Raw genomic sequence first — 26421 nt, forward strand, 5'->3', positions numbered from 1 at the left:
GAAATATTAATTGTCCACTTCCCTCCATAGCAATGCGGGTGACAAAATCATGATCTAAGGAGGCGTTTTAACCACAATCTCAGATCTAGTTGGAAATAAGGAAAGAATTTAACAAAGTACGTACATCGTACCTACGCGACCTGGTGACAGCACGACATCTATCAGAGCCGGGCGCGGAGTACGAGCCGCGAGGGCATACTGAACATGCGTTATCTCCCTCCTTCGCGAAAGTTCTCTCAGGACATGCGGCTGCAATATTCATGACAGTAATATGAAGATAATTAAGCTTGTACGTGTATGACGAACCTGCACATACATGGCTCTATAGGTATTTTTTTTTTTGTGTCGGGAAGGGCGGTAATGGGCAATCCTAAACTTACCTGCTCATTGGGCAAAGGCAGTATATTTGTAAAGTTAAATATAATAATAATATGAAATATAGGTACTAACTTACCACAAACTTTATGACGTGACAATAACCGATAACCAGCAGGACAGGAGACCAACAATTTAATACTTCCAGGTTCTTTTGGGATATTGGATGTCATGACGATTGCCAATATCTATATAAAATTATAATGTATTTTTTAAAAGGCACATCATATTATACCTACGTGTCTATTTAATTGTAAAATAAACATTATGACGTACTATCCTACCTCTTAGACTTCTTGTAATGACAGATCGTTTATGGTATTTTGAAGGTCTCCAAGTATAGTTTACTCCGTCTCTCAATAACATAACTGAAATATAAGTATTAATATTTTAAAGCTTGACCAGGAAAATAAGAAACCTGCTTTGGATTCGCCACTTTTGCTCTTTCATTTTAAAGTTAACGATGTCAGTAAAAGAGGTTAGTTCCATATTCTAACACAATATAGCAAGGTTTTTATTTTCCTGGTCAGGCTATACATTCGCTTTGGATTTAAATTTGAAATTGTTACGTACTTTAAAAGCCGTTATAAATTACAAAATATTTACCTCCAATAGTAGCTAGTGCAGGGACATTTTCAGCGCACATTGAAGCGAAAACGGTTTGCAAGTCCCTTCTGCACGACACACTACAGTCTACTGCAGGCCGTCGGCAATCAACTGATGCTAATGCTCTGATTTTAATTTTGCCATCCGTCTGAGAAATAATTAAATTTAAAGACTAGACATTTATTTATAGAAATAAAATATTCAAAAGTCCATGATTAGGCAATCATAACTTACTTTATCCTCTAAGCAAACGGGACTGTCTATCTTGACATAACTTTGCCTCTGGAAAACTTCTTTGGATATTTCAGGACCCAACAACTCTAATCTTTTTAAATCCTAGAAAGATAATGTTAATAATTATGTATTACTTAAAAGTTCTATTAAATCTTCGTTAATTTTTCTTAATCAGATAATCTAATGTCTTTTCTAAGTTAAATTAATTTTTGCGGTATTGATAAATGTATGCTGGCTAAATTTAATTTCTTTTCTCACTATGAATTTCTCAGTATTGAACAATGAAATGCAATTATGAAACAGTATTTGCTTACATCGTGTGTACATTCGGTTTCCTTTCTGTATAATAATGTCGAAAGCAAAACTAAGTTAGGAAGCGTTAGTACAGCTAATTTTACGTCTCTTTTCATTATGCCGCTGCTCTAAAAATAAAAAAGTCATTCAAAATATGAAATCTTTATAGCAGTACCTTTTAGAGAAATTCTGTTATGATTGTATATAGGATTTGCTTGAGCAATTTTATCATTGTTTTTTTTCGCCATAGTCTAAGTTTGTTAGCCTGACAAGAGCCGGCTTATACAAACCCACAGGACTTTCTAGTTAGCGCTTCAGCCCTCGCATTTTTTTCAATGTAGTTATGCTGAACTAAACTTTATTAGTACTTCTGTTTATTGACTTTGATCTGTTTTACCACTTACCTTGCAAATATAATATCCATTGTTCTTTGCTTGTACACCAACGATGTTAATCACATCGCCATCAACCACTACGTTATTATAATCCAACATGCAATCTCTTTCTGCTTTCCATGCATATTTCACTGGAGGTCGATCATTAATAGTTTGTTTAGAGTCATCGAAACAACTGATGTTGACCTTGTCTCCGGCTAGAGCGTATATTTCGTTCTGGAAGTATTTTTTTCAAATTTAGTCGGATAAATAAGGTAACATTATTAAATCTAAATTCTGTTGTAAAACTAGATAATCAAAAACAGCTTAAGTGGCTTCATAGATATATTCAGCCTTTTGAGGTTTTCTATTCCAGATAATGCAGACAATTACGACAAGTGATGATTGTTTCACTAATTACATTCTTACAATTTTATGTAGGTACTGTTTCAACTGGATTAATGACATACCTCACTGTCATAAAACCGAGGTAGATTTCTTAATTCGTTTAAACTATCTCTGGAACCAGCACATCTCTTACTTCTCATATTTTGTTTATAAATACCATGTTCTCCTCTATAGAATACTTCAAATTCGGAACTAATCACTCGCGATATTCTTTTTGCAGTGCCTTTGGGTTTTGACTTTGAGCGAAAGAGAGATCTTCTATCACGAATCCAACACCACTTTCTCATGTTTTTATTATCATTATATCTTGTCTTTCCAATGAAAATAGCTTTTGGTACTGATTCATACTTTTGGCAAGAGACATTGGTAACATACTCTTCGAAGTCTTTTATTGGCATTTCTTTTCGTATGTCTAGGATGTGCTGTCTTGTGGCTTTAATGTTACAAATACGGGGCTCCGTAATTGAATCATCGGCCTCTTGAAACAAATGAGTTGTGTTAGTCTTCTTCTTTTAAAATCTAATCTAGACAACATTTACTTCCTACAACGATTTCGAAGGATATTGTTCAAGTATTACCTACTCATTATTAGATTTATTTACACATTCGCTCTGCACTAGTGATGGCAAATTATAGATTTTTGTAAATAGAGCATAATTCATATTATTCTAATAACTATTGTACAAAAGATAAATCTTGTTTTTGTACAAAGTGTTCCACTGATAATACAACTACAAGTCCATATTATAATGGAATACAATATGTTTGTACCTCTTCCTAGAGAAGTGGTGTGATGCTGCGTTTTCGCTTTCTTTTTTGTTGATATCTTTTTGCCCACATTGGGCTGTTTCTGGGTAGGTGCCTAAGACAAAAAAGTAAGTTACAGCTAGACTACACTTCTTGGTACTCGATTTTTAGAGGATACTAGTTTATTTAGTTTCTTATTAATTTATGACGAAGAAGTCTCGGGTTGTACCGAGGTATTATGATCAAACATTGGATTAACATAATTGTAATAAACAGTCTCCTTTTTGCTTGTACAAATAATGTAAATCTATTAGTAATTAATTAGTTCCGCCATTTATTGTCCGTATAAATGTTATTTATCTAGTTACAAAATCTTTAAAATACTATACCTTGTTATCACTAGTCTTTGTACTTGCGTTATTATTAACAAATTTAAATTTAAATTTACTGCCGATTTTGTCGATTAGAGCAGACATGGATATTGTCGTTTCAGTTTCGTTTGATTCTGCTGGGAATAGGGGCTGCAGGTCTTGTAGAATATCATAATTCTCGGTACTGTCTTTTTTTCTAGTTATTATTTTCGATTTCTTTGTTGTCCTTCAAATAAAATTATGTTAAGATTGTACGAAAAATGAAATATTGATCAGATAAAAAAGAAATATATCTTACATCATTTGTTCGGTTGTTTGCTTCCTTTTTATTTTGTCTAAATTGATATTTGCAAACTTCATCCATTCCTTGTTAAGTTTGTTGCTTTCGTAGTCTATTATCGACAGAAGCAAATCTTTATAATTATTACTTGTGAGTTCGTCAACGTCGTCTATTATTATAATATTTGAATTACTTTCTGTAGTCAGTTCAGATATGACATGTATATCATTTGTGCTATTCGCATAAGTAGGTGTTAATTTAGTAGTGGATGCTGTAGTAGTACTTAAAAGTATTTTTCTCTTTCACTGGATCTGTATTTAGTGAGCTATTCGTTTTTCCAATTTTTTTAAAGAAATCTGAAGTTACCATTTTCATTTTCTTAAAGAAGTCCGGTTTTGTGACTGTCGTTGATTCGGTTGTCGTCTGCTTGGTTGTTTTGAACATAGACTTAATATTAAATATATTTAAAGTTTTAGTTACCCTTATGTTTGTTGGAGTAGTTTCGATCTTAGAGTGCACGTGACGCGATGTCGAATTTTTAGGTATATTAATTTCATTCGTAGAGTTAGTTATCTTGTGCATTTTGGTTTTTATAGTTTTGTGGACTTTACACTTTGCTTTTTTGTGTTTGATTTTCTTAGTTTTAGTTTTATTCGTTATTTGTTTGTGGGGAGACGGATTTTCTGTATATTTTTCTATTTGTCGCTCATCCACATTGCCAAAAAGTTTGATAAACTGATTTATATTGTTTAGTAGGTCTCCACTGCCAGAAAAGTTGTTATGACCTACATTTCTTGTATGAGCTGATTTTGTAGCTAAAATGTTGTTATTCAGCTCTTTTTTAAAAAGTTCCATATTAAATTCCTTCTTGTCAATAAATGCTTTATTTTGACGTTCCGTTTGAGTCTCTATTTTAGACTTACTTCTTGCAATTTTAGGTTCACCGGAACACCTTTTTATATAGTCATGCCAGAATGATCCTCCTGTATCTGAAATTAAGGGCAACTCTATTTTGCTCTCCTTGACTTCTCTCTTATCAAAAGTTTTGTTCATTTGTTTCAAATACTCGCCCAAAGCACTATCTTTTTCTTACTTCGAAAACGTGAGAAAAATTCCTTAAATCCCTTTTGACTTTTTCTCTTTACATTCAGTATCTACCCAGACATTTTTATCATGACTGTGTGGAGACACCGATGTAATATAGGGTATTGTCGATTCGGTGTTACAAATTATGTTAACATTTACACCATCAAGTGAATAAACATTTTTGATATCCTTACTTTGTCTATAATTTAAATCCGATGTTTTGTCATGTGATTTCAGGAGTATACAGTTGTTTATAATATGTTTTAATTTTTTGACTTCATCTTCCAAATTTTCTTTGAAGCATGTTACAGTTTTTGTTGCTTTTTCGATGTCTTTTGCTATTGCCTCGAGATCATTGATAAAATTGTGCCCAGCATCTTTACTTCTTTTATAATCTTTGTGAAGCTCCCTTTCATCAATTAAAGTAGCGAATGTTATGCACGTGCGGCCCTGACATTTACCTTTTACTCTCTTGTAGTAATCGCGTAAGCTTTGGTCAATTTTATGAACCGAGTCTTTAAGTCTTTTCCCACCACGAGGATTTGCCAAAAATAAGCTTGAATTTCCGTGCAATGTTCATTCATGTATTTGAACAAGTTCTCGAACTCAAAAATAAGCTCAGACATAACGGCCTCACTTGCAGCACAAGCTTTACACATAGTTTTGTTAACTTTACATTTACAGTTACATACCCTGTCGTGCCCAAATATTTTATTCACTACATCCCAATTTTATACTTCTTTTAGTCCTATCTCTTTTGGAATTATTGGCAAGGTCACATTTATTTTTATCAATCTGCGTGAGATTGTAAAGCGTTATTAACTGTTTGTTTATAGCAGAAATAAAATCTTTGCTCAGAGTTACCTTCGCAAGATTCTTCGTTGGAATAGTGGATGTCATTTTTCCGTCGTAGTCTTTATTTGCCTTACTTTCATAGCCGAAATATTATTAGGTATAACAGGTTTCAATGCTACACCTTGCGGAAAGTAGGTGTTGTCTACTAGCAGATAAACACCTGGTGATAACCCACCCATGTCATCCAAAGGTTCCTGTGTGGTAGGTGGATCTTCGAGGGAATGTACTTGGTATTCTATATCCACTGGTGTAGATAACTTAGCTGTGAAAACTTTCCTCACTTTAACTGCTTCTAGTGATCTTTTCTTACAATTTTCGATTTCGTAGGGTACGGCTATATGTACTTGTATAGAGTTTGTATTAGCGTTTACTTTATCATTGCTCTGAGCCTTGTCATTTCTGATATTAGGGGAATTTTTATTATTTTCATCGCTTTTCATTGGATTCTTCATCATGTCTACAATGACTTCAAGAGCTGCCACGTCTTTGGCCGTATGTGTCCCTGAGCTTTGAATTTCTCTCTTGTTGATAAAGTCTTTATTATCGTAAACGTCTGTTACATTAGACATTGTCGCAGGGTTCTGACTGTGGGAAGTGTCAAGATATACCTAGACAAAATAATATTGTGGTTAGATACATTCGGTCAGAATGTTTATAAATGGTAATAAATGTTTGACATTGTTATGTTTAATATGGTGATTACCAAAATTTGAGCTAAACTAATAAGATTTCAAGATTTTTAGTGCTAACCCTCGTAATTTTGATTCTTCTTGCATCATCGTTGTTTTTATTATCATAGTCGTTATCTACTTTTTCGTTACATAGCACTTCTTTGTCAGTTTTCTTAATATTCCCTTTTTTGGTTGCTTTTCCTTTGGATTTTACTGTAATAATAAAATTATAGGTACGCAACTGTAATTTGTTAATCTTATCTGCTTAACAATACAGAAAAAATAATATCTGTGTACCAGAAGTGCTTGATAAAATAATAGTTGAAGGTTTTTGAACAAAATCTGAATATGTGCTTGAATTTTTGGAAAATATCCTCAACTTATCTTGTATCACTGTAAAATAAAGTTACAAAAAAAATAGAGGAAAGCCCTTAGCACATACAATTTACTAAAATTTTATATTGTTTAAAATGTACCTGGAAATAACCTCTTCAATTTATGATGACGACAATGTTTTTTTGTCGTTGGGTTTAAAGTGAACGTTGGTGAATATTTGCTTCCTGTAGCAGATTTTTCGCTTGATATATTTACTGTAACCGAGGGAAATAAATTATAAATTAGTACATTGAAAGCACAAGAATTACTTATCTATATTTACACTATAACTTAACTATTGAAGCAAAAAAAAATATTGGAAACAAATCAAATGCATGAAACGGTATGTCAAATCCTACTTAAATCAAATTTCTTTAAGAGAGAATTTTCTTAGTTTTTACCTTTTCGAACGAGCCTCTTCTTGCCGCAGTCACCTCTAGCCACATCTGATTCTCCTGCGCTAGCGAAGCTAAAAACTTTCACTGGTTAATATTATTTATAAAAAAATGTGGATAATTCAAGCGTGAATTCAAGGTAGAAGTCTACAACAATTGTCATAATAATAGGTATTTAATCAATACTAGGCTTGCCTCTTGTAAATTTCTTACTGTACTATTTTCCACGATTTCTATGAACTTAATCTTGGGCTTGGTACATTTCGTTTAACGGCCACTTTCAATAAATTATCCCAATAGCTTTTTTCGGTCTATCTCTAAAAGAGACATGCTCATGCATGCTTAGAAATGAGTTATTTTGATTGGTACATTCTCGAAATCAGATTGAAGATTAAGATTGGGATCGCTATTAAGTTAACCGCTAGAAAACATTTATACAATCTTTCGCATTTAAGTAGCTATATTACTGTAAGAACAATAAATATTATTTAATAGTTTGTCATGTTACGATTAGCAATAAACAAATGTTATTTGATTTTTTTATTTTATAAGGGCTGCTTGTTCATTCATCACATAAAATTATTGATAGGATTTCGTTTCACTTTGATATTCAGTTAGGTTACAATTTTATAGATGATTTATTTGTTTAGTCTTAAATGTTATTCAAAACATTTACATTTAATAATAATGCCACTTGATTTGAAAATTGTGGTTCATGTCTGGTGACTAATATACACGGATTGCAGAATATAAATTTATAATAGTATGGTTTTCACAATTTCTAATCGGGTACAGTGGGGCTTAAGGAGTATGAGAATGTTTCTAGAAAAGCAACAACTTACTCACTGTTATATGACGGATACCATTCCTCGGGTGTCGTAACTTCAGTCGTTATGATGTATGATGGAAGGTCTAATACAAGAAAAAAATCATGCCCAAGTTACAATAGAAATAAAGGTTAAAGTTAAATTGGAACTATTTATATTGAACATTACTTACGAGTACCACGATCTTTTTTATTTTTCTCTGGATGGTGGTAAATAATATCATATTTGTAACTCTGGCTACTTATACGAACGCGCTTAGGTTCATGATAAGTTTTTATTGGCATTTTTTTCCATACCGCTTCATGAAATGCTAATGGAGGTGTAGGCATCGTTGTTTCTTCTATTTTTATTGTTTCTGTCATTCCTGTTGTCGTTTCTTTTCTCTTTGTATATGCGTGATCATAAAAAAGATCATTATGAAGTTTATGTAGAAATTCCGTGTCTTTAGAACCTTTTTCAATGAAATCCACACTTAGAGGTGTCTTTATTGCGTTTTTAAGGAACTTTTCAGAAGCTTCCGTGGTAGTTGTAGTTTCACTTTGAATTGGAGCGTATTCATCTGTTAACTTATTTATATCGCCAAAATTAATTATTGTTATCTCAAAATCTTTTGGTGTCATATCCTCTGTCGTTTCTGCGATTTCATTACTCTTAAAGTCACTCTCCTCGTTTATAAATTGTTTTGGGACATCTGGTTTATGCTTCTGCATACCTTTGTTTGCTCTACTCCACTGATTGGTATCTTGGTTGAAATTCGTAAAATAACTGTTGTAATGCTCATTATATCTTTTAAATCTCTCTTTTTCCTCAAAATCATAATCATTGAAAATATCCTTTTCAAGATCATTCAAATAATCAAATTGATTTTCTGAGTCCTTCATATTATTGACAATAGAAAGGGTGCTTGCTTTGGTAACACGACGCTCGTGTGTTTTAAATTTAGTTTTAGTTCTGGTAGGTTTATGTTTCTTCTTTGCAATGGTAGGTCTGACTTTTTTTATACTTTTTGCTCTCGAACTTTTCTTTGAAGCGTAAGCGTCCATTGTGGGTAGATCGACGATGGGCGATGTCACAGATTCAACATCTAACCTATTAGCTTTCAGAAAATCTTCAAAGTCAGTCATCTTCATTGGTAACGGCGTAGCAAAGTATTGCAAAGGCTGCTTATTAGTTTTTGCTTTAAGGGACTGAAAAATAAAGTAATGTGTAAAGTAGGTTAGTTATATTATATAATGGAAAATATGCAGTTTATAAATTTAAAAACGTACTGCTGCAGCATTGTTCTCCACATTGGCGCTTTTCAGCGCATTTTTAGCTGAAAGTATTAAATTATTTTGAAATTGTAGTGGTTAGTATTTCAATTTCATACCTTTTGTTGGAGCATTTTCTATTTTACTATTTGATGTTCATGGACTTTTAGTATAGACTTTGTGCAGCTATAAGCACTTTCACATACATGTTATATTACTTTCAACTAGATTTTTGGTAGCTAGCCTACCAATAAATGGTTGTAGCTATGGCGTAATTAGGTAGTAGATAATAGAGATATTATTATGTAGTAAGTAGGGGTAGGGCTATATATACGGGTCTATCGGAATATTAGAAAAGGACTTATGGCAAAATGTCATTATCAAAATTATGTTTGGTGGACAAAATTTGAGACTGATAAAAGTGACCTCTTTATTTCACTGTAACGTGGTATATGATAGAGTGCCAATGGTTATTATATAAAATTTTAATCACACATTACTCACACAACTCTCGTGGTGTTAAAGTGGAAATATAGTTGACATCATCATCATAAGCCAACAATGTAGTGTCTACTAAAATTGCTGATTGATCTTTATTATCTTTGTTCCCTGAAACATGTTTTATAGCTATTATTTTATTCCGCCAAAAACAATGTTTAATAATTAAAATGTATCAAAATGTACTTATACCTAAACAATGTTCTGGTACGGCGTGTATTTTATTCAACTTATATTTAGTTTCATCCGAAAGAGTTTTAGCAAATTTGTTCAATTCATTAACGAAGTCAGCCGCTTTTAGATGCCTATCTGTTATTTTTGGATCAAACTTTACGAACTTCTTCTCCTGTTCTATCAAAATGCTTTTGCCAATAGGCGGTTTCTCTACAACCATGCTTTGTAGCCAATTTCTTGGTGTTATACTTTTGTGGATATATGTAGATATCGGTGTTTCTTTAAAATTATTGACATTTACATTTGTACCATCATTAATTTGAATTATTTCCTGTTGAATTTCACTTATGTCGGGAGTAGTGTAATCGAGTTCACGGTTCATATTTTTTAGTATATCCCGCCAAGGGCTCGGCACTTTATCAGAGTTTAGTATGTCTTTATTCCACATCAGTAAGTCGCTAAAATAATCTGGATATGGCTTGTATTTTTCTTTTTCCTCATCATGTACTGAGTGGCCGAGGGTTAGTAAACTGTCTGTTGGTATTAGCATGGATACAGGCGATTGTGCATTTATCTCATTAACGTTAAACTTGGGTTTAGAGGTTTGTACATAACTATCGTCATCAACAAATTCTGAGTTTTGTTCCAAATCTAAAATTGTATGTATCTCTGAATTAGGCCTGATTTTCGAATTCGGTTTTGAATATTTTTTCTTTTTCGGCATTTTGGTGTAAAAAGAATTTATATCTAATTTTAATATATCCTTATTGACAGGCATCTTATTGTTCATTAAATATTTAGATTCTGTAGTATCATCAGTTGGATTGATTTTATTGCTTGGATCTGATGTTATTTTGATAAATATGTTTTCCACTTGATCTTTGATGTCGTTTAGAGGCATATGTTGTGGAAAACTTATAATTTGTTTGTAAGGTCCGCTTGATGATTTTGTTTCAACGTTTACTTTAAATAAGCTTTCTATGTTGTGAGATTTGCTTTTCTTAGTTGTTTTAGTTATTGGGAACTTATTATAACCTTCAACTAGCGGTGGTGAATTTGTAGCTGTAAATAGATAATAAGCAAAATGTTCAAACATAAATGCAACACAGGAGGCTTGCGCCCAGCAGTGGGACAGTATATAATACAGGGCAGATGTTATTATTCTATTCAAATATATCCGTCATAGTCCACAACATAACACAGTGTTTTTTGCATTTACTCCTTGACCAATAACTGGTTTGTTTGATACTATACGTTACTAACATGTATTTTAATTTAATAAAAACTAAAATTGAAAAATTGTGTTCATAATTATTATTATTGTTATCAAAAACATAAATACTCACCAGGATTTATGTGCAAACTTGTTAAAGTTGTATTTAAATGTACTGTGAAATCTGTCAATCTCTTCTCAGTTGTTCGAGGATTCCAAGAATTTACGCGACTTGCATATTTTGCCGAAGGGTCGACGCTCATTTCAGCCGTGATATTTGGTATTTGCTTTTTCATCTCCTCAATATCCAAAACTTTATTATATTTCATTGGTTTGAATGTATCTATGTGCGATGACATGATGTCGTAGTCCGAAAGATGGGAACCGGCTTTTAAAACTTTGCTCTTTGGTGTTGATTTAAAAATGTTTTTTAATTTCTGAAATGGGTTTGAACGTTGTTTTCGCATATATTTTGTGCTTTGATTATTACGCTTTACTTTTTTATTAGACTTTGATAAATGTAGTTTCTGAAGCAGCTTCTTTAGTTTGCTATCTTTACGTTTCGTACCTCTTAATTTTACTATTGCTGTTGGTGGTACTACTAAGCCGATATCAACACATCCGACTTTTGCATTATCAGTTTTTTTCTTGGTCAAATTGACAAGTTTTGCGCTCTTTTTAGTTTGAAACATCAGTTTTTCACCGAACGTGGTTGGCTTTTCTTGAAGCTCTTTTGTGTTTCTTTTCTTTCTATTTAATTCATTCGTGAATAAAAAACTAATATCTTTATTATTTTCATCTTTTAAATATCCTGCTTCCAGGCTATTAGCAATCAGTCCTAGATTATTTGATTCTACCTCACTCCCTTCAAGACCCTTATGATCTTTACCAAACACCCTATTGATTATATGAGGAGGTGTAAATGATTTAAAAATATGGCCGTGACGTTTACCCGCATTTTTTAAGACTGATTCTTTGAAAGCATTATCTGAAAAAATATTTAAACACGCTCAACTTATAAATTAAGTAATAAAAATATAATATAAAGATAAATATATAAATAAAGCTCCATTTCTCCGTATTTGTGCTTTTTAAACATATGGTGCATTATAAAACGTACGTACCTTGTACCGGTAATGCGGCAGGGGTTGCTTTATGTTCTTCTAATACCTGAGATAATTTTTCTAGATTGATATCTATAGCATTCTCTTCGGCTTCTGGTGATACTCTTAGCTTGTCATCAAGCTCAGATCTCTCCATGTCCTCCATTTTACGCCCTGATTTGTCATATGGATCAGGTGTAGGAGATTTTAATGATACTGTCTGAGACGTGTGATATTTTTTAGGCGTTCCATTATCAATAAACATGTAGAAATGCTTCTTAAACCACGATTCTTCATTTTTCGTTGATGAATCGTGATCATCTTCGTATTCAAAGAACCTTTTGTCTCTTGATGGTAGCTGTGGAATCTTGTTTAATATATATTTACCGATGTCATCTACACTGTGATGTCTATGCGCTTGGTATCTGATTAAATTGGAGAATTTTTCATTAGCTTGTTCTTTTTGAAAATTCAAGTAGTGCTTATACCCGTTGACGTATTCATTGTAAGATATTTTACTCGAAAGACCTTCATAGCTGTTATCATCATAAGGAGTCATTTCCGTGTTTCCATCATCTTCCATTTCATGTTGCGATTGAGCTTCATTGTTTGCAGATTGGGAGTAATCAGGCTCTGTTGCAGTTTCAGCTGTTGATACCTCCGGAATATTTACTTCAAAATTATATTCAAGATCGTCTGGGATTTCTTCTCTATCCTCATACAATTTCTTAACATCTTCTTTTAAGTTTTGGTCAAATAATGTTTCAAAATTACGTTTTGAAACTAATTTCTTATTTCTTTTATTCCTTTTTATTCTGTCTTGAGCTGTTACCATATTCATGATATTATTTTGACAAGTTTTTGTCAACATTTGCTCGTATAAAGTTAGTAATGCATAATCATCTGCGGTAGGCGTAGTGGTTAGTTCCTGTTCTGTGACCTTCGTGTGTTTACCAGATTTTCTGTCGACACGATTTTGCAGTAATTGTGTGGTGCTTTTAGATTTTTTATTTATCTCTGTTGCAGGTTTGGTAGTGATAGGTTGTTTAGCTGGTGGATCTTTACTACATGTTTTCTTGCTTTGCGGTTTAAGCGTAGTTTTAACTTTCTCCACTTCTTTACGAAAATCCCCAGAAACTTTGTTTTTGACCTTCTTATAAATATTTTTCATTTCTTTTTGTAGTATATCTTCGATACTTTGTGCTGCTGTCATGGCGTCTTCTGCGACTGATCTTCCTTCTCTATTATAATTCGTCGACATTTCTACAACAGTACTTTTCTCATCATCAGATTTAGTAATATTGATGTCCCTTTTTCCGAAGTCACTGTTTAAAGTAATAAAAGTGTAGAGTGAAAACGCTGGGCTATTAATTTCTAAATGAGTAAGTAAAGGATCCGCTTCAAAAGTGGCTTCGGTGACTGTATTTGTTATAAGGTCAGTAATGTCTGGATTCTGTTCCACAATTAAATGTAGTGCTTTTTCTTTTATGTCATTTAGTAAAGCTTCTAATTGGGCAGTGCCTGGTATATCCAGATTTTCTGTAGTAGACTGAGTAGTAGTATGTTTGGTTGTGTATGGAACTTTATGAGTAGAAGGGTAAATTGGCTTATATTTTTCCATTCCATATAGGTGTTTTAGCTCAGCTACTTTTGTTGTCATTGTATTTAAAACATTTTTTAGTTCTTCGTCAGTAGATATAGCTTTCATGTGTGTTGTTTCTTTAACAGTACCATTAAATTTTTCGTATGGCGTGATATTTACTTCCATGTTCTTAAAACTCTTCTCGTTTTTTTGTTTATTTGATATATTGGTAACTTCATTCCTGGTTTCTCGTTTTTTCTTTTCAAAAGAAATCGGGTACGAGTATTTCTTTTTTTTTGTAACTAGTTTGTTATCGATGCCTTCATATCCACTGCCATAAAGTGGCCTCTTATACTGTAAATTCCCTGTTTGATATTTCAGTCTTTTCTCGCGTTCTAATTTTTTATCTTCTTTAATTTTAAATTTTCTCCAAAATCCTCCAATTCTTCTTTTTGTGGATTTGTGTAGTTTATAATGTTGCGCCTTATATGTGGCTTCTGTAGAATTTGCTTGGGGTGTGGTTACTCTAACAGGGATCTTGCTTGTGGGTGTGGTGACGCCTGATTTAATCCTTCTATGCTTGTGGAGGAATTTGTCATGTTTAGATTTGTATCGTGTGGTGTATTCCAAGTCGTGTAAGCTGTCCACTCTCTCATCAAAATACGAGTTGTCAATATTTTTAGATACAGTAAGTCCGTTGACGAGTAACATCAGATATAATAAACTGAAAAGGTAATGGGTACGAATTATTTCATATGAATGTTTTAAAACATATTTCATCTATTTAGGAGAAAATACGCTCTAATTGAATATCTACATTATTAAACTTCGCGGAGTACTTCGACGAGTTCTATAAATAGGTACTTTGCGCTATACGTATAGTGTATAGTATTTAAACTATCTACCGTGAAGTGGTTGCTTGCAAAAGCGACAAATGGCATACGTCATGCAATAAGGCGTTGAAGGTCAAAATATAAATGTCCCTGTTCGGATAGCCTGTCACCAACTCAAATCTAATGATTGGTCACATACCTACGTATAATACGATTTCCATCGTGAGATATCTACGAAGCAAACCTATTCCTAAACTAAGAACTACGGCTCAGAACATAGGTGTCATAGTAAATAACTTACCATAAAAAATTGACAAATAACATTGGCTATTTATTAACAAATTCAAAACTTGCATGTTACCATAAAATTATCTTCTATAAACTAATGTACAAACATAATAAACGTGAGCTAAATTGTTTGAGTCGCGATTTGCGCTTGTTTCTTTCCGCTGTCATTGTCATTTTCAATTTTGACTATTCTGAAATTATTCCTCTGTAGTTTCGCTAAAGAGTTTATTATTCGCAAGGCTATAAACGGAAACATATTTGAACTATGGATATAGAAATTACAAATTAGTTCTTGTCTGCAAAGTCCTTTGCATATAATACGTAATTTTGCCATAAAAATAATCTTTTCCATTGAAAATTGCTTTCAAATTTTCTATATAAACTGTAAGTTTGCCATAAAGATAGGTGTCTGTTTTATTAAAAAATGCTTTTATTGCGTTTCGAGTTGCGACGCTATCGGCTGTAGGTACACTAGTACTTTAGACCTGTATTCGGAGTTCAACTTCCGTCCTTGAGAAATCAGCTTTCGCTTGTGGTATTTTTAGGCCGTTGCAATGATGGGTTAAGAAAAGGTAAGCTATATTATTTATACAAGCGTCGGTGATATCCTCAGTAGGACTTTCGTGTGTCAGATTCTGAAGCTTTGGATATTTACTTACTATCAAGTACAGTGGGTAGACTGCCGTATCCATATAAAATAACATATTTAACGTTGTGTGTGTGTATGTGGTGTGTTTTGGAGAGAAATATTGATACGCAGTTCCCTTAATTATTCTATGCGTCTGATACGCAGCAACATTAAAAAATAAGTGTCCAAGTATCTATTGGCCAGATCGGTCATTTCTTCTTGGGAGTATTAAACCACAGAAAAACAACATTAAAATAAAAGCCCAAATTCAAATTATCATTTATTTATAAAAGATTATCGCTTACATATACACCTATGTTATAGTTTATCCCGCGGCCACGCTCGCTCTTTAAACGAAGGTTTGCAAACGAATGCCCCACACCGCCCGCCGTGATGTTAATGGAGGCAGTACTTTTGAGGTTGTCCAGCGCTTGGATGCCCTGGAACGAGAATTGGTAATTATTGCTATAACCACCTTTCGACTGCCTAAGTGGCGTAGTTGTACTGCATGCGTGGTACGACAGCGCTCAGAGGTCCTGGGTTCGAATCCCAAGTCGGAAAAAGTGATATTTGGATTTTTCTGCTCAGTATCGGACCGGGAACTGGAATTTGTGCCCGATTTGGCGATAGGCTCGCCCCCTATCACATCATGCGACGGAACACACTTGGCGAAATATGGGTGTCCGGGTTGCGTCTCTGCAAATTGTCGCCTTCCAGGACAAATGCATGATATTGTGTGTATGTGTACCACCTTTCGTCAATTTTATTCTCTACGAGGTTTTGCACGTGGCTTCGCCCGTGTGAAAAGAATTTCCCGCAACCAAAGTCCTTAAAACTGTGGCGATCCATAGCGTCATCTGTATAATGCCGGCGCCATCTATTTTATGAATCTATTTCCAAAATCCCACAACTTCCCACGGGAGACAATTACCAAGATAAGAAGTAGCCTATATGTTACTCCAGAACATGTTCTATCTGTATGCCAAATTTCATTCAAGTCTTTTTAGCTGTTTCTGTGTTTACTTCTAACAAACATAGTAATGTCTAAACATTTTCACATACTCTTTCTCTCTTATAATATATTAGTTAGGTTAAATCTGGATGCCACACCACTATCTGTACTATGATGTGCTGCAATGGAGTCTTTTTCACATGCACGTATATAAAAATACTAGCTTTTGCCCGCGGCTCCGCCCGCGTTATAAAGTTTTTCGGGCTAAAGTTTTCCGTTATAAAAGTCACGCTATATATTTTCCCGGGAGCCTATGTTCTTTCCAGGGTCTCAAACTGTCTCCATACCAAATTTTATCCTAATACGTTGGGTAGTTTTTGAGTTTAACACGTTCGGGCAGACCGATGCAGCGGGGACTTTGTTTTATGATATATTTTTGTAGAACTTTTAAGAGGAACAATCCCGTCATACATTATTGTCGCATAACTTTAACCGTTTACGCAGCGCACGCAACAGAAGCTCTCAAAACTAATAAATTGTCCCCGTTTTTGCATCATGTTTCATTACTGCTCCGCTCCTATTGGTCATAGCGTGACGATATATAACATATAGCACTCCAGGAACAAAGGGCTATCCAACACAAAAAGAATTATTCAGTTCAAACTCCTAGTTTCTGAGATTAGCCATTACTGCTCTGCTCCTGTTGGTCATAGCGTGATGATATATAGCCTATAGCACTTCACGAACAAAGGGCTATCCAATACAAAATGATTTTTAGTTCGAACCGGTAGTTCCTCAGATTAGCCATTACTGCTCTGCTCCTATTGGGTATAGCGTGATGATATATAGCCTATAGCACTCCACGAATAAAAGGCTATCCAACGCAAAAAGATTTTTTCAGTTTGGACCGGTAGTTCCTGAGATTAGCCATTACTGCTCCGCTCCTATTGGGTATAGCGTGATGATATATAGCCTATAGCACTCCAAGAACAAAGGGCTATCCAACGCAAAAAGAATTTTTCAGTTCGGACCGGTAGTTCCTGAGATTAGGCATTACTGCTCCGCTCCTATTGGGTATAGCGTGATGATATATAGCCTATAGCACTCCACGAACATAGGGCTATCCAACGCAAAAAGAATTTTTCAGTTTGGACCGGTAGTTCCTGAGATTAGCGCGTTCAAACAAACAAACAAACAAACAAACAAACAAACAAACTCTTCAGCTTTATATAATAGTATAGATATAGATACACTAGCTTTTGCCCGCGGCTCCGCCCGCGTTATAAAGTTTTTCGGGCTAAAGTTTTCCGTTATAAAAGTCACGCTATATATTTTCCCGGGAGCCTATGTTCTTCCCAAGGTCTCAAACTGTCTCCATACCAAATTTTATCCTAATACGTTGGGTAGTTTTTGAGTTTAACACGTTCGGGCAGACCGATGCAGCGGGGACTTTGTTTTATGATATATTTTGTAGAACTTTTAAGAGGAACAATCCCGTCATACATTATTGTTGCATAACTTTAACCGTTTACGCAGCGCACGCAACAGAAGCTCTCAAAACTAATAAATTGTCCCCGTTTTTGCATCATGTTTCATTACTGCTCCGCTCCTATTGGTCATAGCGTGACGATATATAACCTATAGCACTCCAGGAACAAAGGGCTATCCAACACAAAAATATTTTATCAGTTCGAACCGGTAGTTCCTGAGATTAGCGATTACTGCTCCGCTCCTATTGGGCATAGCGTGATGATATATATAGCCTATAGCATTCCAGGAACAAAGGGCTATCCAACACAAAAAGAATTATTCAGTTCAAACTCCTAGTTTCTGAGATTAGGCATTACTGCTCTGCTCCTATTGGGTATAGCGTGATGATATATAGCCTATAGCACTCCACGAACAAAGGGCTATCCAATACAAAATGAATTTTTTAGTTCGAACCGGTAGTACCTGAGATTAGCCATTACTGCTCTGCTCCTATTGGGTATAGCGTGATGATATATAGCCTATAGCACTCCACGAACAAAAGGCTATCCAACGCAAAAGGAATTTTTCAGTTTGGACCGGTAGTTCCTGAGATTAGCCATTACTGCTCCGCTCCTATTGGGTATAGCGTGATGATATATAGCCTATAGCACTCCACGAACATAGGGCTATCCAACGCAAAAGAATTTTTCTGTTTGGACCGGTAGTTCCTGAGATTAGGTATTACTGCTCCGCTCCTATTGGGTATAGCGTGATGATATATAGCCTATAGCACTCCACGAACATAGGGCTATCCAACGCAAAAAGAATTTTTCAATTTGGACCGGTAGTTCCTGAGATTAGCGCGTTCAAACAAACAAACAAACAAACAAACAAACAAACAAACAAACAAACAAACAAACAAACTCTTCAGCTTTATATAATAGTATAGATAAGTATCTATCGATGTATTGAGGACTTTGATTTTTAGTCAACTACCTATAACCGACTTTTTATGTTCCTAGCATTAGCGGTTAGTGGCAAAGACAGAAAACTAAATTTTATTTATTAGGTCCATGACTTATAAAAACGTAATGCCAAATTATAATTTTTTACTTCCTTAAATAAGTGATAATAACCACAAAAGCAACTAAGTACTTAATTATGTTGCAAAGATTTTATAGTCCATTTTAATATAAATACCGATACAGCATTACCAAGTAAGTCCCCCAGAAAACGCATAAACTAAAAAAACACATACCTGAATTTTCTCATTGCCAGGCAAAGCTACGAAATAGTACTTCACTCGCTTCATAAAAGGTATCGCGTTATATTCCACAACGGTTTCGTTATACAGTCTCACTCTATTATTAACATTACCAATCACCATGTGGTAAGAATAAGCCAGCGAAATGCCGGTGACCACTAAAAGTAGTGACAGCTTCATTGTTGTAACACTGAACGTCGAGTCCCGATTGTAGCAGGATTGTGAAAGATCATGATGTTAAACGGGTTAGCTGGGTTATCGGGCTGTACACGCATATAGGTGGGGCGGATTCAGACGTGGGTCTAGGGAGGTCACGAACCACAAACACGGCTTACTTAATTTAAAACTGTCATAAATGATTATATTTGTAAGTATTTCTAAGGACTTCTTGGTAAAAACTAAGCCAACGTATTTCGGCACGAGACCCGAAATATGGTTTGAGTCCACATGAATGGGATGAGGGATCGTGGAAGATTTCATTTTCGTATGGGACAAAACGTTTCGCGAATTTTGGACTAATCACATTTACAGTAAAGTTGAAACACTCCTTATTAAGACATTAGCTGTGGATAAACGTTTGGTAAATACTTAAATAGTATCAAAACACAAGTAATATGGAAGGCAATAACGGCTGTAATACTTCTAATTAGTACTTAAAAAATATTTTGATAGTAATTCATACTTGATCATAGTAGGCAAAATACAACTCATTGACACAAAAAAAAATTCGTGACACGAAGGAGCCACATGTCACAACCGTGCGGTATACCATTCACCTAGTTGCAGGTCTTCGCCTTTCTTCAAGGACTTCCCTTACGTACTCATCTGCATACTTACATTATGAAAATTATGAATCCCGTAGCGCGCCCTGAGTACGCTCATGTCACTTACTTTGCGCACTTTAGAGAACTCTGATGGCTCCTGATTATTCTTAGTAATATGTTTTTATATATTACGAATTAAAATAAATCATGTAAAAATAGATATATCATTTATAATTAGTTTATCAAGACTGGTAGTATTACGTTGCTCGTGCCTAATTACTCTAGCTTATCAATTTACTATTAAAATTTTGTTTGGTCTCTATCTTGGGCGCGGGGGTTTTATATTATAAACCTAGAGTTATCTAAATGTGTATTGCAGTGAAGTATCATATCATATATGTGTTACTTAGCTGCAATACACATTTATAGATAACTTAAGGTTGCCCTCTTCATTATTCAAACTTAACACGAATTATAATTGTGATAAGAGTAATTTAATTATAATATTTACTCGTTTGTTTGTAGTATTTACTATTAGCATTATTAGTAATTATCATTATACCATTATTTGTGTCACTTGATAACGAAACTTTCCCGCTCTCACACTTTGGATCTTCTGTAAGCCAGGGTGGGCACGCATTTTATAAGACCGAGTGGTGAAGCTCGAGTCTCAGGGAACACTAATTGGACCTACTTATGCAAACAGGAACCAATACACACATGTGCCAAAATCGAGTTAAGTATGTAGAGAGCTTTCAAAATGTACCTTCTATCCTCTCTGTAAAGATCAAAATGATATGACAATTTTTACTGAACAAACCGTTTTCAACACAAGTTTACCAACCCACATAACACTAGTTGTTCAATAAACTAACAAGATCCAAGCCCCATGGTAACCGGAAAATCTAAAAAAATTACGAAATTGTTTTGTTTTTACAAAGAACCATCCCATAAGACTCACATGATTTTTACGTCAAGCTTGACGGAAATGCAAATATAGAAGACGATCTGGAAGGTTTTTTCGGGTCAGTCTGATTTTGAAGTAGAATAATATTTAGATTAAGTAATTTTTGATATTCCACAAAACATTTTAATATAAGAATTTTTATTTTACATAACTATTGTACTACGCTATTGTATTGGGTATTACCTGTAAAATAGTTGTATGTGGAAATAAATAAAAATATTTTTTCAGTAAAATATATTAAATAAATATGACATTTTATATTTTTATTATAGAATTATTCCAAGATAAAAAATTAACAAGAGATCAATCCACACAGAAATAGTTTTGCTAAAAGGAACCATTGAGTTATTTTTAAATTCCTTAATTATGTTAAATGATTTTCATCAATATTATATTTGTATAGATAGAATAAAGTATTTTTTACAATATTGTAAATATTTTTCGTCCAAAATAACAAACAATTGTCTTGTATACAAAAATTGGACAAAAACAGCTTTTTCTCAAAACTATCATTGTGTGGGTTGATTCCCTTTTGCGTAAGTAGGTCCAATTAGTCAGTCGGTCGTTAGTTCTATTAATCCAATAGAAAGATAGGGAGAAGTTAGAAATATATGTTTCCACTTCTCATCATAGCAAAGCGTAGATAATTATTAACTACAATAGTTATTTTTTTATGGAGACATTTACAATATGAAACGTCAAGTTGTGAAGCACCACTGATAAAGTTGAAAGGGTCATCAGGAATCAGAATTTAGTCATATGACCATGTTGTGTTATTTACTTATAAGTTTATAATTATTAATTTCTATATTATAACAGGTTGCGTCATTCCTCATTATTAGGAATTCGCAGAAGATCAAATAGCTGTCTGTGTGAGTCATATATATAGTCATAAGTACAGTGCATAATTTTTTCCTGTTTATTTCATTCATAATTCATTTGCTACGGAGAGTAAATACTTTATTAAAATTTCCCTTTACTTTCCTAATGTGTAATCGCCTCTGTCACTATAATGCAATTACATTTTTTTTACCTAATATTAATTTAAACTTTGCAAAATGTACCTAAATCCGCCAAAATTCATTACTCATGATGACTTACCTACAAATCCTGATTTAGTAATTTCGTATACTCTTGCTCCAAAGCTTTCAAAGCGCCATCAGTCACAAGTATGGCGTTCTGTTTCTTCAAATTCTTGATAAGCGCATTCTGCCTATCCACATGGCTCTGCAGACCCTTGATCTGGTCTTCCAGTCGGCTAATAATAGTCTGGTGTGATGCTGAAAGGGATCGCGAAGAGTCGCGGAACTCCTGGATTGCGACAATAAAAACATCTATGTCAAGACCACCTGGCTAATTGGTGGGTAGGTATAGAGATTAGAGCTGTCGACTTCGTCTGCTCTGCCGTGCTAAGCGTAAAAGCGGTATGTTAGGGAAACCTTATTCGAGATATAATAGTTTTATAGTTTTGCATGTAAAACTGAGATGGAGAGACTCTTTTAAGGTTTTTTTTTACAAGTTCTAAATAAGATACTGTTATTAGGGTAAGTTCATTGGATGGGTATTTCTTTAAGCTATCTGACGACATGAAAATCAAGATTTAGATTTTTTTTGAGATACCGCTTTTGAGTTTATCACGGCAGAGCTACTAAGCAGCATTGTGTAAGAACTGCTGTATTTCGGCGAGAAGGAGATTGAAGCCGCTATAACTGGTGATTATGAGACTTCAAAACTAATTTTCCTGGATGACGAGCATAACTCAGTTGAATTCGCAACTTTGTTTTGCAACGTACTGGTTACAAGGTACTATTATAACCGTGTGCTGGCTCAGCACTACCCATAAACAATAATAAGAGAATATTCTAGACTAGAGTACACACCTTTTCCGCTTTCCTCGCTGCTTCCAACTGTTGTTTCATGGTTTCCAGAGTTTCCTCTTGCGCAGCGCACCTCGCCTCAAGCTTGATGTTTTGGACCTCAGTTTTTTGACTTCCGAAGATAACTTGTCCGATTCGCTCCTCTTCTCTTTGAAGAGTTTGTCTTTCTCCTGAAAAGAAATATGAAATAAGTATTATGTCGCTGGACTATAGTAAGACATTACTGGGTATTATGAGACTTAAAATCTAGTCTCAGATTGAGAAGATTAAAAATAATGCGCTGTATTACGTCAATACGAAATGTAAAGAAGATATTCTGCCGTGCTAAGCGCAAAAGCGGTATGTCAGGGAAACCTTATTTCGAGATAATCGAAGTTTTGTACAGATAGTTTTATAGTTTTGTATGTATAACTGAGATAAAGAAACGTGTTAAGCTTTTTTAACAAGTTCTAAATAAGATACCGTTATTTTGATAAGTTATTTCTTTAAGGTATCTGACGACATAAAAATCAAGATTTTGATTTCTTTGAGATACCATTTTTGAGCTTAGCACAGGAGTACAGTGTGTGTGTGTGTGTGTGTGTGTACACAGTGCCTAATAAGGCACTTTGACTTGCTAGAATCTTATGGCTCATTTAGTATCATAAAAAGGAATGTTTAAAGATGTTTCGACGTTTGGATGTTTATTTGGATTAAACGCAGTAACCGCTAAAATGCTTTGCATAATATTTGGTGCACATAAACCATGACCTAGATTAACATATAGGCTTTCATCCTGGTAATTTGCTCCTGTACGAAACATTTGAATAGAAACAATATTTAAATTAGCGCCGTACAGATGTCGCTATGGTATAGGAACGCGCTACAGTGATTTAGGGACTTTTAAACAGAGAAAGCCTTTTCTCACAGACGAAGACGCGAGCAACACCTAGTAATAAAAAAAGAATAATCCCTTACATCAAGTCTATTCTGTAACGCGAGACATTTAGCCTTCATCTCAGCCGTGGTCGCCTTCATGTTGTTAGTAGAGTTCAAGAGCCCCAGTTTCTGACTCTCCAACTCGGCTAGCTGTGTGAGATGCATCTCACATTGCGACGTCTGGAATTAGAGGAAGTTATATTATTCAACTGTAATCAGTTTGAAAGTACTTAAGCTAAAACTTAAATTCTAAAGAATGTTTGATTCTTATTATGATCTGCTTTAATTATCCAAGATAAACAACGGATTTTGCAAACACAATATGACAATCCTTTTTGTTATAAAATAGACAAGACAGGCGAAGCAAACAATAAGTTATCTGATTATAAGTAATCGTCATAGCGACAATTTCTATGTTGTTTTTAATTTAGAAATCACAATATTTTGCAATAATTTGTATAAGCCTACAAATTGTTGATACCGATGTCATAAAATTCATACTTGGCTTATATTAACAACATGCAATCATAATGAAACTCTTAGGAATAATCATTCAGCAATTTTAATAACAATGAGAAATAAATGAGCAGATCTACCAGTTTACTTCAGTTTTTGTAACAGAGGCTCAGTTCCAGCCATGCTTCAGTAAGACCCATAAAAAACTTTAACTGATTCTATTTTCAAATCTAGCAATAAGGTTTCAGCTATTATTGTAATAGTATTAACAAACAAAAAATTGTTCACCTTTTTTTCTATGGTAATTTTTAATTTGTCTATTTGCTCCTGCATAAGTTTCACCTTTGATGATAAAAATTTACAAACATTTTCCACTGTGACTCCATCTGAAATGTTAATACAGCTTTATATTGACTTATAATTTTTCATAATGGAACAGAAAACTTATGTTTTTATTTTTGTATTGCTTTGAACGACGAGACGAGCATGCTGTTCAACTGATGGTAAGTTATACAACCGCCCATACACAATAAAAACCCCATCCAACACCTTGAATTAAAAAAAAATTAAAAATATTTTTATTTAACACAAAGATCTATACATAATGAATATACAAAGTATGAACATACAGTCGACAACGCTCCCCACACTATAGAATTACAAAGAATAGTTTGGTATTCCACTACCCTCGCCATCTTGAGACATGAGATGTTAAGTCTTATTATGTCCAGTAATTACACTGTCTACAAAATCCTTCAAACTGAAACGCAATAGTGATTACACACTGCTGATTGGCAGCAGAAATAGACATTGCGGTGGTATCTACCCAGGCAGACTCTCACATATGAGAGATCTACCACCAGTAACATGTAAAAGGTATTTGATTAAAAATTAAATTACCTTTTAAAAATGACTTTGGAAACACTTCATCCTTAACATTAACAGACACAAATGCATATAAATATTCCATATCATTGTTGCTTGCCTTTTCACTACAACAATTACATGCTATTGTGGTTTTGGTGGGTTGTGTACACGAGTCAATGCATTTTGGGTCAATATGATGAATATTTTGGGTCCCATTTTGAAATTCTTGATGTATTCTTTGTGTTTTATGTTCCATATTCAATTTTTTGGTAGCAATTTGTGCATTCTTTTTTGTTGATTTGAATGACTTGTGTATGGGAAATGGTGTTGCAGCATTTTGTGTATTACAGTAGTGCTTTTTTGAATTTGTATTGTAGACATTTGAAGTAAATTCAGTGAATATGTCTTGCTTTTGCTGTGAAATTTGTTATACTTAAGTTAAGTTAGTTTTTATCATGGAAGAAATATTATCAGTTGTCATTAAACATAAAACAGGTGCCATATATGTATATACATAAAAAAATAGTATAATCTTTTCTGCAACATGCTTGAAAGTTAGTGTATTGTTCACCTATATTTAAGTAGGATGAGGGAAAGTGGAAGATATTAATCCTTTTTACTTCCGAGCTTTATCTAAAATGCTCAGCTTAGTAAGAAACTCATAATTAACGAAGCTGGGAAACACCCAATATAATGATAAAAACATTGCTATTGATGCAGAAAAATAATGGCAACGCAAGATCAGCAAATTACAGATATTTCAGATAAAAACACTTACCATTACTTGCTCGATTTCCTTCATAAGGGTTTCAGTTTTCTTTTCCAATTGCTTGTTAAGCTTCTTAAATTCATCTTCACGTGCTAGTAAATCAAGACCATCCATGTTTCACTTTATTTTTATACAACACAAAAATTGCTGCTAATGTCATGATTTATTATACAACTAAATAAAAAATTCTGAAATGACAACATTAATAAAGGTCTGTAGTTTAGTAGTAAAGACTTTTTAATTGAATAGCATAAAAGTGTTAGGAAGCTGGATTTCGTTGCCATGGTGACCTGCACAATATTGATCAAGCGACCATCTTTATTCTTTATAAATATTGTCAATCCACATCCCTAATTAAAACTTAATGGTACATTGTAATCATTGTGCCAAACTTAACTGATTTTCAGTTTCTAAATATTACAAAATTTATTTAACATGTAATATTATCCACTTATGTGTTATATTTTTGTTGATGTTAATGAGAATGTGCTGCCATCTAAGAATATTTTTAGGAAACTGGTATATAAAAATGGCGCTGCACGGAACAGCTGTGCAGCGACCAATCATAAAGCGTTTACATTAAAGTGTCAATATGATGTTTTCTTTGTTCCTCACGCACACATTGAAATTGTTGACACATCGCTTTGTTT

The 26421-nt window shown here is 34.0% G+C and overlaps 3 protein-coding genes across 4 annotated transcripts; all 3 read right to left on the bottom strand.

Moving 5' to 3' along the window:
• Positions 1-545: 545 nt before the first annotated feature.
• On the bottom strand, positions 546-3971 carry LOC119189712. Of its 2 annotated transcripts, XM_037440173.1 has the most exons (9): positions 3708-3971; positions 3428-3635; positions 3063-3153; positions 2354-2769; positions 1914-2120; positions 1530-1637; positions 1216-1317; positions 982-1129; positions 546-743 (listed from the first exon to the last, which is right to left on the bottom strand). In XM_037440173.1, the coding sequence occupies exons 1-9, from the start codon at positions 3767-3769 to the stop codon at positions 619-621; spliced, it is 1467 nt and encodes a 488-aa protein (XP_037296070.1). In that variant the 5' UTR covers positions 3770-3971; the 3' UTR covers positions 546-618. The 2 variants fall into 2 exon arrangements, with proteins under 2 accessions (XP_037296070.1, XP_037296071.1); XM_037440174.1 differs by lacking the exon at positions 1530-1637.
• Positions 3972-5671: 1700 nt separating this feature from the next.
• Positions 5672-15051, bottom strand: LOC119188452. Its single transcript, XM_037439933.1, has 13 exons — positions 14853-15051; positions 12158-14442; positions 11167-12021; positions 9839-10882; positions 9653-9757; positions 9167-9213; positions 8071-9085; positions 7914-7983; positions 7078-7145; positions 6778-6891; positions 6599-6694; positions 6381-6514; positions 5672-6238 (listed from the first exon to the last, which is right to left on the bottom strand). The coding sequence occupies exons 1-13, from the start codon at positions 14873-14875 to the stop codon at positions 5672-5674; spliced, it is 6423 nt and encodes a 2140-aa protein (XP_037295830.1). The 5' UTR covers positions 14876-15051.
• Positions 15052-15747: 696 nt separating this feature from the next.
• On the bottom strand, positions 15748-26275 carry LOC119188411 (testis-expressed protein 9-like). The gene is made up of 7 exons (XM_037439868.1): positions 25781-26275; positions 25036-25417; positions 24424-24521; positions 23719-23859; positions 22765-22931; positions 21986-22195; positions 15748-15907 (listed from the first exon to the last, which is right to left on the bottom strand). The coding sequence occupies exons 1-5, from the start codon at positions 25883-25885 to the stop codon at positions 22800-22802; spliced, it is 858 nt and encodes a 285-aa protein (XP_037295765.1). The 5' UTR covers positions 25886-26275; the 3' UTR covers positions 15748-15907; positions 21986-22195; positions 22765-22799.
• Between the last annotated feature and the right edge of the window lie 146 nt (positions 26276-26421).

Source organism: Manduca sexta, chromosome 18 (assembly GCF_014839805.1).
Source record: "Manduca sexta isolate Smith_Timp_Sample1 chromosome 18, JHU_Msex_v1.0, whole genome shotgun sequence".
Classification (NCBI taxonomy): Eukaryota; Metazoa; Arthropoda; class Insecta; order Lepidoptera; family Sphingidae; genus Manduca; species Manduca sexta.